This window comes from Peromyscus eremicus, chromosome 13 (genome assembly GCF_949786415.1).
Source record: "Peromyscus eremicus chromosome 13, PerEre_H2_v1, whole genome shotgun sequence".
NCBI lineage: Eukaryota > Metazoa > Chordata > Mammalia > Rodentia > Cricetidae > Peromyscus > Peromyscus eremicus.
In genome coordinates, this window is record NC_081429.1 from 54,809,127 (window position 1) to 54,824,731 (window position 15,605).

General features: G+C 45.3%; 1 protein-coding gene and 1 long non-coding RNA gene across 6 annotated transcripts in view; one reads left to right on the forward strand and one right to left on the reverse strand.

The window, feature by feature from the left end:
• The window catches only part of Rftn2 (raftlin family member 2), a 70,100-nt gene that overhangs the window by 13,995 nt on the left and 40,500 nt on the right, over positions 1 to 15,605 (forward strand). For 4 of the 5 annotated variants that reach the window (XM_059277943.1, XM_059277944.1, XM_059277946.1 and 1 more), the window contains one exon: positions 13,419 to 13,602. In XM_059277943.1, the coding sequence (XP_059133926.1) occupies positions 13,419 to 13,602 (184 nt within the window). Of the gene's footprint in view, positions 1 to 6,138; positions 6,167 to 13,418; positions 13,603 to 15,605 lie in introns of those variants that run through there. The other variant, XM_059277945.1, reaches the window with a different exon arrangement.
• LOC131923073 (uncharacterized) lies at positions 12,599 to 14,940 on the reverse strand. The gene is made up of 3 exons (XR_009382499.1): positions 14,826 to 14,940; positions 13,568 to 13,858; positions 12,599 to 13,261 (listed from the first exon to the last, which is right to left on the reverse strand). It is a non-coding gene; the product is annotated as an uncharacterized LOC131923073 (long non-coding RNA).

Sequence of the window (15,605 nt, forward strand, 5' to 3'; positions counted from 1 at the left end):
CCCCAAAGGCTTTGCCTCCCTCCTTGTGGAAACTGACTACTGTTACAGACACGTGTCCAATAGACACACAGACATAACAGGGTTTAAGACAAACTGCATCTTTAATTATGATGTGCTTTTAAAAAAAGAGAGAGAGAGTTGAAATTTAGAGACGCTTGCTGAGTTTTCCAAATACTAGTATTAAGTTCTTATAGCAAAGCATAATTTTACCATATTCAAAGTCATACGTTCCATCAATTCATAGAGTCTATACTAACTAAATTATCCTGCTAGATAGTCCTTTATTCTCCTTTTCCCCCACCACCACCACCCTTTTTTTTTTTTTTTTTTTTTTTTTTTTTTTTGGTTTGCTCTGAAAACAGTGCATCTTTGTGCACGAAGCAAGAGCAGCCCATTTTTCTTTGTCAAAAATTGAGCTGGCCAGCAAGCAGAATCCTCCCAGAGACGCATAAGATCTCTACCTGTGCTTCGAACATGTTTACCTACCTGTTTTGATCTAAGTAAGGATAAGGCTGCCAGAAGAAGTAAAGTTAATATTCTCAATTTTCTTCTTTGTTGTGTGAATTTAAAATGGGTTGAGGTAAGGCTGATAGAAAAGTAGCCAGTAATCATGAATTTTTACATGCCTTTAAAAAAAAGTCAATTGAGAAAAATCCTTGTGATGGGGCACTTCTCCAGGGGGTTCACTCCATTGCTTCTCCTTATCGGTATAGACTGTGTTGGGTGGTAAATGCATAGACTACAAGAACGTGCCCTTCTTAACTACTTGAGACGCTTAGGCCAGAACCATGTTCATCTGCACTTAAAGATTTTGGTGCACAGCTCGCTTTCGGTCTGTAGAACTTTACGGGCTTGATGTTTTTTTCTGATTCATACCGTTCCAAGATGTTAGCACCTCCAACAAATACTTATAAACACGATTACCTTCGAATCAAAAGGACACACTGCCTTCACTCAGCAGTCATTTTGGTTTGGTTGTTAGCCGAAACCTTTTTCTCCAGTGTAATTCCCACTTTCCACTCGAGACGCTGCAGAAGGGTGCTTCCGTCCTCAAGCGCAGGCGTGGGTGTGTCGTGCACACGCTAACTCTAAAGCAGGCGCATGTCTTTGGGCAGCATCTGCTTCCTATTTGGTACAGGCGCCTGGTGTCCCGGCCCCATCAGGCCCCTTTGCTTCCCGGTTCTCCCACACGTTCGTGTTTGGGGGTTTTGTTTGCCCGTTTGTTTTGGTCTCGCCTTTCTTCGGAAGCCAGGACTCTGGGTACCAGCCCAGCCCCGCCCCCTCTTCAGTCACAGTTTCCCAGCCCCTCTCCTCCTGTCGCTGACAGCCACCTGCCTGCCGCTGCAGTGTCTATGATGGTGAGTCTGGGTGGGCGAACACATGCCAGCCCTCTGCTTGGCACTGGCCATCCCTTCCTGGAACTGCTGGGAAGAAAATGAATAGTGCCGCTCCTGGCTGCCAGACTACCACACAGCGAGAAACCTAGGCAGAAGCAAAATGGCCTGGTGACAGCTGTGTGTGTTCACAGTGAGCCTGTCTCTTCCTTTCCTGGTTTTGTTGTTGTTGTTGTTGTTGTTGTTGTTTGGGTTTTTTTCCCCAAATGGAAACCATGGAACAGAGAATAAAGTTTAAAGAGGGGGAGACTTTAAAAACTCCAAGTCCCTCCGTTGTGTTACAATGTATCTTGAACACTTATTTATCTCCCATTCAATTCTGCCTCTCTCTCCCCTTCCCCGGTCATTTCATGGCAAATTCTGTCCTGCAAAGTTTCCATGGTAGTATATGCGTGGTAGGAGAATGAAACGTTATTTTCACTCCAGTGCTGATTGGTTCGAAGTTGCTCCTCTGTTAGGGGTGAACTCACTTTTTACTACCCTCTTCTCAACCTTCTCATCAAACCTCTGACCAGCTGCTGAGGGGTGGTTCAGTCAGCAAAGGGCTTGTAGCACACGAGTAAGGACTGGAGTCCCACATAAAGGCCGGGTGTGTCCATCGTCCTCCCAGCACCAGCACAGACAGACAGGCGGCTCTGGAGAGCGCTGTCCCACCAGCCTAACCAACCCAGGAGCTCCAAGTCCAACGAGAAACCTGTCTCAAAAAGTAAGGTTGACAGTAATTGTGGGAGACAGCCAGTGTCCACCTGTGCCCTCCATGCACACTCGAGCTCACACACACACACACACACACACACACACACACACACACACACCACACACACATCCAACCAGAATACAAACAGCTGAATCTCCCCAGCCTCTTCCCCCTCCAGTCTCTTTACTGCCTCCCATGCTCGTTGTCTTGTTCTCTCTGCTTCACCTGTCCTCTCTCTGCTTTCCTGGTCTTCCGGTCATTCCTTACATCTCAACAAGGAAAATATTAGCATGACGGTTAGGCAAAGAAGACTCGCTAGTCATAGTTCCTGGGTCATGAGTCCTTTTCAGCTGCTGTGGCTGATTCCTTGTCTGCACACGGGAATTCTAACGCTACTTACATCAGACGGCTGTTTAGATATTAACAGAAGTGAGGGAACACTACCTCCAGGGGGTACCCCAGGGTTAGTAAGTGCTCACTAAATGCTAGCTGTGACTGGCCCTCCTGTGAGAACACCTATATCTCTAAGGCTGGGGATAGACCACATCCCTTTCCTTCTTTAAACCCAGCTCTTACTCCTCTTTGTTTTGTTTTGTTTTTTGGTTTTTCGAGACAGGGTTTCTCTGTGTAGCTTTGCGCCTTTCCTGGGACTCACTTGGTAGCCCAGGCTGGCCTCGAACTCACAGAGATCCGCCTGGCTCTGCCTCCCGAGTGCTGGGATTAAAGGCGTGCGCCACCACTGCCCGGCTCTTACTCCTCTTTGTATTCCCAGCTGGAAGTGGTGATTTGAAGGAGAACTGAGATAAAGTCTCCAAAAGAGGGAGCTTGGGCCCAGCAAGTGTCTCGGGCTGATTTGGTACATACCCATGAAGAGAACCACTCAACAAAAGCAACCAGAGTGAAACTTCCAGAACTGTGTGACACCAGCCAGCAGAGAGCACAGGTTTAATACAGAAGGAGACAAGTTATGTTAAGTGTTAGAGAACATTCCAGAATAGGAATAAAATTCTACAGAGAAGGTACTAAAAATCAACCACAGTTAATAAATACATGGTCAGAAAAGGGGTTTAAAAAAAAAAAAAAAAAGAGCGAGGCATGGTGGTGTACACCAATAATCCCAGGTCTTGGGAGGCTAAAACAGAAAGATTGAGGCAGCCTGGGCTACACAACAAGACCTGTCAGAAATAAGAAAGGGGTGAAAGGGGACAGGGGTAACGGGGAATCAAAATCAGACTGCATTTTGTATAAATGTATCAATCTAATAAATTCTGCTTCTCCCAAGCAATCAATGGATTTTTAAATGTTAAAGTGCTACACGGAGGGAAATTAATGATAAAATTGACTGAATCCTCTTAAGTGTTAATATAATAGCTATTCTTTCCTTTTACTAAACTACATAAGGTGTTCCATTATGTTTGAATTGGTGACATAGTCAACCTGAGAAAAATAACAAATCTCACAAACACAGACTATTGTGGAAAAGAATTCCATTCTGAACCGGGGGAGGAAGGGGTCTCTATTAATAGCATACAGCTGACCCAGTGTTAAAACTGTCCAGAGCTGGAAATGTAGCTTCATTGGTGGTGTCTGCCTAGTCTGCACGAAGCTTTGGGTTAAGTCCCCAGCACTGTATAAAACCAAGCAGAAGACACAGCCCTACAATCCCAGCCCTGGGGAAGTAGAGGCAGGAGGGTCAGTGGTCCAAAGTCATCCTTGTCTGCACAGCAGCTCTGAGGCCAGCCTGTGCTACATGAGACCCTGACTCAAAAACAAACCGAAAACCAGTCCTGCCAACTCTCTGGGCTTTCTCTGGGGCTTCCTTTCCTACCTGTGTTCCTTATATCAAGTGAGAAGCACTCTGAGAACCTCTGTGCTAAAAAGCTGGGGTACACTGTAGAAAACCCTGGTTCACCCCTGTGCTAGAAGCTGGGGTACACTGTAGAACAGCCTGGTTTATCCCCTGTGCTAGAAGCTGGGGCACACTGTAGAAAAGCCTGGTTCTGTGCACTGGAGCAGACTACATCTGCAGAGCACCCTGTGGCAGGGAAGGAAGCATTCAGCCGCAGTGTACCACTGTGCCCTGTGATGCAGCCTAGGGCTGCAAAGGCTGTGGAAGAAGAGCCTCTTGACCTGAGTGGGCAGGTCCAGAAGGGCCTTCAGAAGAGCCATCTCATCTGAGAGGTAAAGAATGAATGAGACTCTTGACAAAGGCTTCTGTCCAGAACATTTAAATCGCCACTACAAGACAATAAGGAAAAGACAGCCCAGTTTGGAAAAAAAAAAAAAAAGACAAGAATCTGGACATGTTGAGGGATATTTGATCACATTATGAACCTCACGTTTGTATTTACATCGATCAAATAAAATTAACCTTAGGTCAGGAGGCTGAGTTAGCAACTGGTAGACAGGAAGTAAACATAGAGCATCAGAGGGCGTCCAGGAGAGGTAGAGAGACACGGGAAGTAGTTGGGTGGGATTTAGAGTGATGCAGGTTTTTCTGGTTTGGTGTAGCAGAAGCACAGGCTTTTCGGAGACACCAGCAAGGAGAGAGTAGCTTTTTGCTACTCAGCCTCTCCGAGGTTTTCACCCCAGCCTTTGAATCTCGAGTCTTATTTATAAATGGAACGACAGAGATTTAGTTAAAGCTACCTTTAGTGGCAGCAACAGAGCCGGTACCTTCGGGAACAGAATTCTCCCCCAGGCTGTGGCCTGAGTGTCCAGGCCGCTGCTAGAGAAGCAGGCCGGTAACTGCAGAGACGCAACTGCCAACTGAAATAGATTGAGGAGCAGCCACTGTGCCAAAGTTAAAACTACATGAACAGACAAAATCGGAAATCCAAGTGGCCAAAAGACGTGAAACTATCCAGTCATTGGTGATCAGGAACATGCATGTTTAAACCACTACTGTAAAACTCAGAACAGCTAAAATTCTGAGACCGTCAATGACAGGTGCCAGTAAAGTGTAATAACCATTTGAAAAAAAAAATGGAATTTTCTACTTAACTGAAGATACACCCAGGGCTCACATACACCATGTGTTGTACAAGGATGTCCAAGTCAAGCAACTGGGAATTCCCAAGCCAAGAGCATGCTCACACAAGGGACCAGTGGACTGCAGGCATCCACTAACAGTTTTTGCAAAGGGCCAGCTATAAACATGGTAGGCTTTATGAGCCAGGTGGCCTCGGTCACGCCTGCTCAACTCTGCAGCCGCAGGGGACACACAGCTAAACACCATGGCCGTCCCTTGCTGACTCCTGTTATCCTGCAATGAAAACAGAACTCCAGAAACACAGCTCACAGGCAAGTCCAGCACTGCGTGTGAGGTGAAGACACACCCTGAGTGAGCACTGTTGGATTCCATTTTCATAAGGCTCAAAACATCCACCAGTCGGCCTGGCAGTATAGCCCAGGGGCAGACCACTTCTTTTTTTCTTTTTTTTAAGTTTTTTTTTTTAATTTTTTTTTTTACATACCAACCACAGTTTCTCCTCCCCTCCTCCCATTCCCCCCCATCTCCCCCACATCCCACCCTCCATTCATTCCTCAGAGGAGGTAAGGCCTCCCGTGGAGTGTCAATAAGTCTGGCATATCAAGTTGAGGCAGGACCAAGCCCCTCCCCACAGGTATCCCTCCATAGGGAATGGGCTCCAAAAAGCCAGTTCATGCACTAGGGATAAATCCTGATTCCACTGCCAGGGGCCCCACAAACTACCCAAGCCACACAACTGTCTCCCACATTCAGAGGGCCCGGTTCAGTCCCCTGCAGGTTCCCCTGCTCTCCATCCAGAGTCCGTGAGCTCCCATGAGCTCAGGTCAGCTGTCTCTGTGGGTTTCCCCATCATGATCTTGACCCTCCTGCTTGTACAATCCCTCCTCCCTCTCTTTGACTGGACTCCAGGTGCTCGGCCCCTGCCTAGCTGTGGATCTCTGTGGATGAAGGCTCTATGATGTCAGTTAGGGCAGTCACCAATCAGATTACAGGGGAAGGCCCGTTCAGGCTCCCTCTCTACTATTGCTAGGTGTCTTAGCTGGGGTCGTCCTTGTGGATTCCTGGGAATTTCCCTAGCACCAGGTTTCTCCCTAAGCCCATAATGGCCCCTCTATCATATCTCTTTTATTGCTCTCCCTCCCCCAGCTTGACAATTCCGTTCCCTCATGTTCTCTCTCTCTCTCTCTCTCTCTCTCTCTCTCTCTCTCTCTCTCTCTCTCTCTCACACACACACACACACACACACACACACACACACACACACACTCCCAGTTTACCCAGGAGATCTTCTCTCTTTCCCCTTCCTAGAACAATCCATGCATGTTCCTCTTAGGGTCCTCCTTTTTACCTAGCTTCTCTAGGGTTGTGAATTGTAGCCTGGTTATCCTTTGCTTTATGTCTAAAATCCACTTATGCGTGAGTACATACTGTGTTTGTCTTTCTGGGTCTGGGTCATCTCACTCAGGGTGGTTTTTTCTAGTTCCATCCATTTGCCTGTAAATTTCAGGATATCGTTGTTTTTTTTTTAACCACTGAATAATACTCCATTGTGTAAATGTACCATATTTTCTTTATCCATTCTTCAGTTGAGGGGCATCTAGGTTGTTTCCAGATTCTGACTATTACAAATAGTGCTGCTATGAACATAGTTAAGCATGTTTCCTTGTGGTATGATTGAGCATCCTTTGGGTATATGCCCAAGAGTGGTATGGCTGGGTCTTGAGGTAGATTGATTCCCATTTTTCTGAGAAACCACCATACTGATTTCCAAAGTGGCTGTACATACAAGTTTGCATTCCCACCAACAGTGGAGAAGTGTTCCCCTTGCTCCACATCCTCTCCAACATAAGCTGTCTGCAGTGTTTTTGATCTTAGCCATCCTGACAGGTGTAAGATGGTATCTCAGAGTCGTTTTGATTTGCTTTTCCCTGATGGCTAAGGATGTTGAACAATTCCTTAAATGTCTTCTGGCCATTTGAGATTCTTCTGTTGAGAATTATCTGATTAGATCTGTAGCTCATCTTTTAATTGGATTATTTGGTATTTTGATGTCTAATTTCTTTTTCTTTTTCTTTTCTTTTCTTTTTCTCCCCCCACCCCCAGACAGGGTTTCTCTGTGTAGCTTTGCGCCTTTCCTGGATCTCACTCTGTAGCCCAGGCTGGACTCGAACTCACAGAGTTCCACTTGCCTCTGCCTCCCGAGTGCTGTGATTAAAGACATGCACCATCACACCCAGCGATGTCTAATTTCTTGAGTTCTTTATATATTTTAGAGATCAGCCCTCTGTCAGATGCGGGGTTGTTGAAGATCTTTTCCCATTCTGTAGGCTGCCGTTTTGTCTTATTGACCGTGTCTTTTGCTTTACAGAAGCTTCTCAGTTATGGGAGGTCCCATTTATTAATTGTTGCTCTCAGTGGCAGACCACTTCTTAGCACACAGTCTCTGCTTGACACTGAACTATAGAGATCAGGGCTGCATTCCCAATCCCTGGCACTAACTAAGGAAAAGCAAACAGTGGTTACTGGGCAGTCGAGGTTAGATGTGATGGAAAGAGAGAACCAAGATTGGAAAGAGTAGACTGGGAGGTCTCTGGAGAACAGGCCGCTTTCTCATTTTTGATCAAATACTGGTCACCAAAGTTTTGGTGGTTTAAAGTATATTCATTCCGTGCTTATTTTCTTGTATATGTTATACCCTCCCTCCGGAGGAAAGTTCAAAGAGTAGGAATGGATGGGGATAATGCAAACAAGGCTGAAAGACAGATTGAACAAAGGCCAGAAGTGAGAGGAATTCTGTAAGCTGGAGGCTGCATGGTTCGTGAAGGAGAAAGCATACAAAGGCAGGTCACAGGATTCCCAAACTGCCATGAGACTCTCCCACATGTGTCCAGCTTGGCCAAGCAAGGTGGCACACGCCTCTAATCCCAGCACTCAGGAGGTGGACACAGGATAATTGGCCCCATGTTCAAGGCCAGCCTGGGCTCCTGAGACCCTGTCTCAAAATACAAGAAAAAAAGAAAAAGAAAAACTGCCAGAATGTAACTTCATTTAACTATACTGAGTCAATGTTTTTTACATAGTAGCCGTATTTCTCAATTACTCAAGAACCTCTCACTCTGCAGAATAAAGCAGATAATCCTAACAGCCACACATTAAATTGCTTAACAATCTATCATAGTCTAAACCAGCCTTCTCAACCTGGGGGTCAAATGACCTTTTCACAGGTGTGGCATGTCAGATATTTAAATTACGACTCAAAACAGTAGCAAAATTAGTTATGAAGTAGCAACAAAAATAATTTTATGACTGGGGTCACCGCAACATGAGGAATTGTATTCAAGGATCGCAGCATTAGGAAGTTGAGAACCGCTCATATGGCTGACCTCATGCCTGAACTCACAAATCTTCAACAAACATGCTTCAAATCAATGAAGTTTTCTTCTCTATGGGCACATGGGTGTCCCAGTTCCCATGTCTTGCTGCCTGGGTTCCAGCTCAGCCTCAGAATTTACTAGCAATTTAGATCAATTCCCTAATCTCTCTCCTTGAATTTCCTTATCAGTCAATAAACACCCACCTTGAAGGGCTTGTAGGGATTAAGACCTGGATGTGATCTGTTCACATAGAACTCGGCACATGTTGGAATTTGTTGCTTATTTTCCTATTCTACAGTTGCTGAGGAGAACATGCATGTTGCCAGACCATTCCCCTTAAAACTGTGGGGGGAACATGCACTTTGCCAGACCATTCCCCCTTAAAACTATAGGGGAACATGCATGTTGCCAGACCATTTTGATTTTCCTTAAGAAAAGAGTTTTAGATATATTTTATACATACAAACCAATCTTCAGAGCTAAATTGGTGGAAATAATTGTGTATGGTTTGTGCTGTTTCCACAGAATTGTGTTGTCAGAGCAAAATTTTTAGTGTTTAGCAAGTTCCCAGCTTTAGAGTAGAAAGTGACTCTTTGTATGTTTTTGCTCATTTGGGTTTGGGGGGCTTGTTTGTTTGCGGTTTTTTGTTGTTTTTTTGTTTTGTTTTGTTTTGTTTGTTTGTTTGAGGCCTCATGCTGTAGCCCAACCTGGCTGAAACTCACTGTGTAACACAGGCTGCTTTAGAACTTGTCATAATCCTCCTGCTTCAGCCTCCCAGATGTAGGGGTGACAAGCAGGAGCCACCATGTACACTGACTCACATTTAAAGGTTCAAGCTTTGTCGTTGAAGCTTTTTAGCGAAGGAGCATGAAAAGCATCCATGAATATTTTAGTTTAGAAGCTTTGAGAAGAAAGAATTTTTTCAACCCTCCACAAGTCTTAGTTGTCACAATATAAACTCACTTAGCATTTGTATAATTTTCAAAGCAATTACAGATTGCTGTCTTCCAGACGCCTCACAACAGCCCTGTAGGATACAGCCGCGCTTTTACAGACCTTGTAGCATTAATGTCACAGTCACCGGCCACACCCACCAAGGCTATAAACACCATTTGTTCCTCCTCTCAAAGAATGTGTGCAGCATCAGGCCTGCAAGAAAGCTCACAGCTGCGGCTCACCGCCTGTGTTTGCAATCCACCGAGACAACCACCACCTCCCCCTTAATTTCCTGTGTTTAAAGGGCAGTAGAGCCTCTGATATTCCTGCCCACTCTAAGGACGTCAAATCAAAGGGCTGGCAGAGGCTGTGCCTGCCATGGATATGTAATGACCCACTCTTTGAAAGCAGCTGAAAACTTGCCATCTGTAATGAGATCTGGCGCCCTCTCTGTGTACATAATAAAAAAAATAAAAAATAAAAAGAAAGAAAGAAAACTTGCTCAGTGTGTACTACTCACCAGGGAGAGATTTGAATACCTCACAGCCTTAAGTTCAGTTGAAAACATTCAGATAGAGAAATGCCATGAAAAGAAGTTCTCCACAAAACTTGAATTTGAGGTGGAGATCGACAAGACACACATGGACCTTTACATATATGCACACACACACATATGCATATGCACACGTACATGCACATGTGCACACCTACATGCACATGTGCGCACAAATACACACATGCATGTACATACACACCTAGTAATGACTACCAAGCCAGCCAGAAAATCGAGGCCAGCTCGGTAACGCATTTGGATAAAAGTCACGCTGTTCCTCTTCATCAAACCCTGTCCAAGTTTGTCATCCTGTTGCCATAGTAAACACCATGACTAGAAACAACTTGGAAAGACACAGGTTTATTTCATCCTACACTTCCAGTCACGATCCGTCATTGAGGGCAGTCACAGCAGGAGCTCAAGGCAGGAACAACCATGGAGAGGAGATGCTGCCTGGTGCTCCTTCTGTCTCTGCTCTCTCTTCTCTACCGTACAGGCCCACCCACCACGGGATGGCACTGCCCACAGCGGGCTGGGTCCTCCCTCCCGCATCAGTTGGGTAGCAATCAGCAAAATGCTCCCAGATGTAGTAGTCACAGGCCAGTCTGATACAGGCAATTCCTCAGTTGAGCTTTCCTCTTCCCAGGCGTGTCAAATCCTTCAGAGTGTACAGCCCAGGCTGGCTTCAAACTCTCCATCGTCCTGACTACGCCTCTCCAGTGCCGGGATCGCAGTCACATGGTAACACACGTGGCATAAATTGTGCTTTTTTAAATAGTCGCTCATTTTTATTTTAGGTGTGAGTTTTGAGGGCATGTATGCCTGTGCACATGTGTGCAGTGCCTGAGGGAGCCAGAAGAGGGCATCAGATACCATGTAGGTGGTGCTGGGAACCAATCCCAGGTCCTCCTGAAGAGCAGCCAATGTTCTTAACTGCTGAGACGTCCCTCCAGGCCATAAACCATTCTTTGATTTTGGTAAAACTTTGTCCCCAAATGTCTCTCCACATTTCACTCCATATTGAAGCCAGTTAAACCAGATGTAGCTCTATCTCATTATTTTTGTTCTTTGTATGTAACGTGGCTTTTCTTGTGTGATACCATTAACATAGTGTGGGGCCTCATGCTAGAGCTTTCTGAAAAGAACATGACTTTCTGCTCTGGATTCTCACAATGTTCTAAAAAATTATTTTAATAATACTTTATTTTAATTTTATGGGTATGGGTGTTTTGCCTGCATGTGTGTCTGCATGAGGGTATCGGATCCCCTGGAACTGGAGTTACGGACAGATGTGAGCTGCCATGTAGGTGCTGGGAATTGAACCCGGGTCGTTTGGAAGAGCAGCCAGTGCTCTTAACTGATGAGCCACTGCTCCAGCCCCTCACGGTGTTCTTGACCACCCTCACTTTTGTGACCAAGAAACTGAAAGGCATTTCCTCGGCACTGCCAGGGTTGTGCCGCTTTGCCTTTCTCTACTGACCGACCTGACTTTCATTTCCCCTAGCTGGTAGTGATTGTTTTTCCATCTTTGTTCAATAATTTTACCTCTTTACTGTCCTAACTGACAGTAATTCTGTTTAACATGATGACGTAAGGAACATGTGATGTACAGAAGGATGTGAATAAGATAGGGAATTCCCAGTTGAACAGCCAGGACAAGCATATAAACAAATAACTCTAACCCAGTGCAGAATGGCCAGCAGAGGAAGGAAGGATTGACGCAGGGAGGGGAAAGGGGAGGGGATGAAGGCTTACTGTGGTAAAACAAAGTGACAGGTTCGGAACTCAGAGCTGTCATACGTCAAAGTAAGATGCGTGAGTTTGAGGCTCAGAGGACTTCAATGTGTCATGCTAACCTCTCCACTTCCTGCCCCATGCCATGTAACCCATTAAATGACTTTCGTTTTCTTTAAAGTTGTGTACAACTGCCGGGCGGTGGTGGCGCACACCTTTAATCCCAGCACTCGGGAGGCAGAGCCAGGCGGATCTCTGTGAGTTCGAGGCCAGCCTGGACTACCAAATGAGTTCCAGGAAAGGCACAAAGCTACACAGAGAAACCCTGTCTCGAAAAACCAAAAAAAAAAAAAAAAAAAAAAAGTTGTGTACAACTGGCAAAGTTCTAAAGATAAGTTTACATTGTGTTTTGTTCCTTGGTCTTAAGAGATTGTTCCACATTACTGTATAGTTTCTCAGCTGCTTTATTTGAAAAAGTCAGGGTTTGTAGACCAAATGCTAAGAAAGAGTCAAGCCAAATAATGACGAACCACTTGCCACACAGACAGGCCTGGGATGTTTACATGGAGACCAGATGTTTCTTCAAAGTTCAGAACTGTCCTTGTTTTCGTTCCTATTCATAATGGCAAGAAAATGTATTAGACGTAGGATATTAGTTTAAATCCAAAAGGGACTAAAAGCCAAAGGAAATGGATTCATGCTGGCCTACATAACTTTCTGTTGAGTACCTCATTTTCAGTTGAGAAACTGGCGTGAGCGCTCACTGAGAGTGGAATTGTTCTGTCACATGAGTTTCAGGGTCAGGGGACAGGGACTTCCCCCTGACCCTTCTTCCTCATCTGCTTCTTAACCTTCTTCCGGTGCTCTGGCATCAGCACAACTCTGTGCTGGATTCTACTGGCCCTATTGAATGTGAAGCCAGGCCTGCCCATACCTGGAATTAATTTCATATGCTTCCTGTTTCAAAAGACAGTCAATTCCAGGTCTACTTCTGGATAATAATCCTTAATTGTCACAATAAAATGAGAAATATGGCAGATAATGAAGCTATTTAAATTAATATTTCCATAACTTCAAGGACATTTTCCCCAGTTGCGTATCATTCTTCCTTTTTCTCATCTGGTCAACACAGGTTTTCAGAGTTACGATGGATGTGCCCTTCTTCAGCTGCGTAGCAGCTTTGCTTTTAAATTTTATATACATCTAGTTCTTTTTTTTTTCTTTCTTCTTCCTTTTTTTGAATTTCCATCTAGCAAATACAGTGTCTCCCCTTTTTAGTTTCTAAACTTACATGAACTGTATTTTAAGAAATCATGCCTCTTATCTTGCTATTGGGTTTTTGAATTATTATTTTGATGTATGTCTTTATCATCTTTTAAAGACAATATAGTCACTTCAATGAAATCCTGAGTAGTAAAGCTCATCCATTGGAAAAAAAGGAACTTATAAGGCACTCACTCTAGTTGTGCTTTAGGATGTATTGGCAACATTATTTATCTATCAGTTGTTTAAACCACCTTTGCTGTTGTCCAGAACAGGTTTCCTGTACGGTCATACCACCCTGAACACATCTACTCTCATCTGAAATAGAAAATACATAACACATGTTAGTTGTCTCACCTGAAATTAAACCACGTGGTTGTCTCTCCTGTTCACTACTATTATCTCACATAGATAGAAATAACGTAGAATTCAGTATTACCAATATGAAACCTTCTCTTCACTTTTGATATTACAGCTTCAACAAACCCAGAAGTCATCAAGATAAATTCAGTTCTGGATATAGTTGCCAAGGTGGAAGACTATTATCTTAAGGGCTATGTCGTTGGGGCCATTCATCCGGTTATACAGCCTGTGGGGCCCCGCAAACACCTCCCAGCAAGTCACCTGTACAGAGTGGTGTTGGCTCGCTTGAAAGTGAGGTAAGCTTGAGGAAGTCACTCAGAGGCCCTCAGAGGGATGCGATGCTTTTGTCTTGTTGTCTTGTTGGTGTCTTGTCTTGTTTTGTTTTGTTTTGTTGGTTGGTTGGCTTTGGGTGGTTTTTGGGGGGAGTGGTTTGAGACAGGATTTCTCTCTGTAGACCAAGCTGGCCTCAAACTCAGAGACCCGCCTGCCTCTGCCTCCTGAGTGTTTGGATTAAAGGTGTGCACCACCACCATCTGGCAGGTTTTCTTTAATCTAAAAGAAAAGAACTTTCGAAAGAGTGATGGAGAACAAAGGATCCTCAGGGGATGATTTAAGGCACATTTTCACCGCTGAAATGATTTGGAATAAGGAGACTCACACCTTTAAAACTCGTGATTAAACCAAGTATGGTGGTTATGGAGGATGCCCGGCACTCAGGAGGGTGAATGAGGCGTGAGGACCTCAACTTTGACACTGATGTGGGCTACGTAGGACGATTCGAGCCCAAAGGAGCCAAAACAACAAAAACCCTCCTGGCCATTGTCTTCACTCTTTGGGGCAAATACATAGGCACTAAGTGAAGATGTCGGTGAGCAAAAGGAAGGAAGTAGACCCAAGAAGCACTCCAAAAAGCTGGGTGTAGGAACTCCCGACAACCACAGACGACAAGGAGCGGCAATCAGCCTAACCTCGGCAAGCAAATGGGGGCAGCCCGCTCTCACTGAGCTCTTCCACCCACCTCTGTTCTCATTAAGAACGGCAGCCGGAACCAGTTCATGTCACAAACCCCGCAGAGCAGGAAGCAAGACCACGCCAAGTTCTCCACTTTAGATAGACAGACGGGCAACTTTTCACATGCAAAATGGGTCCTCCCTTTTGGGATGAATGCATAGGTCAGTGGCACAATACTTGTGCAAGACCCTGGATTTGAGCCTCAGCACCCCAAGAAAACAATTGTCTTAGTCACTGTTCTGTTGCCATGACGAGTCATGGTAACCAAGGCAACTCTTAAAAAAGAAACCATGCCAGGTGGTGGTGGCGCACACCTTTGATCCCAGCACTCGGGAGGCAGAGCCAGGCGGATCTCTGTGAGTTCGAGGCCAGCCTGGGCTACAGAGCAAGATCCAGGACAGGCTCCAACACTACACAGAGAAACCCTGTCTCGAAAAACCAAAAATAATTAAATAAACAATTAAATAGATAAATAAAAAAGAAACCATTTAATTGGGGGTTTGCTTACGATATTAGAGGGCTGGTCCATTAGTATCATGGAGGAATGGATATAGTCATGGTGCTGGGCAGTAGCTGAAAGCTCTCTTCCTGATCGTTGTGCCTAGGGTGGGCTGGCAGTGACACACCTACTCCAAGGCCACACCCCCTAATCCTTCCCAGTAGGTCAACTGAGGGCCAGTAGGAGCCAATAAGGGAGGGTCATTCTCATTCAAACCACCCCAGCTATTCTGACTCTCTCCAATGAAGAAGGAAAACGGCCACAGGATTGTCATATGTAAAACGTTTGGTACAACCGTCCATCTGTCTGGAAACTGTCTGGGTCTTGTGGCTGGGCGGAGGGACAGTGGGTAAAGGCACTTGCTGTGCCAGCCTCATCCCAGAACACACATAAAGGTGGAGGGAGAGAACCAGCTCCCCAGAGATGCCCTCTGACCCACGGGCACACTGTGCCCCCCACACATACTCATACATAGACACCATGCTGGTTTTTTGTTTTTTGTTTTTTGTTTTTTGGGGGTTTTCGAGACAGGGTTTCTCTGTGTAGCTTTGCGCCTTTTCCTGGAACTCACTTGGTAGCCCAGGCTGGCCTCAAACTCACAGAGATCCGCCTGGCTCTGCCTCCCGAGTGCTGGGATTAAAGGCGTGCGCCACCACCGCCCGGCACCATGCTGTTTTTTTAATCTCAGTGTTTCCTCTTCGTAGTGATGGATCCATGTAAAGGCTAAAGAAAACCATAATAGGCAGAAAAGGGGTGAGAAAATAGGAAAATTGGAAAGGGAAGGAAGAC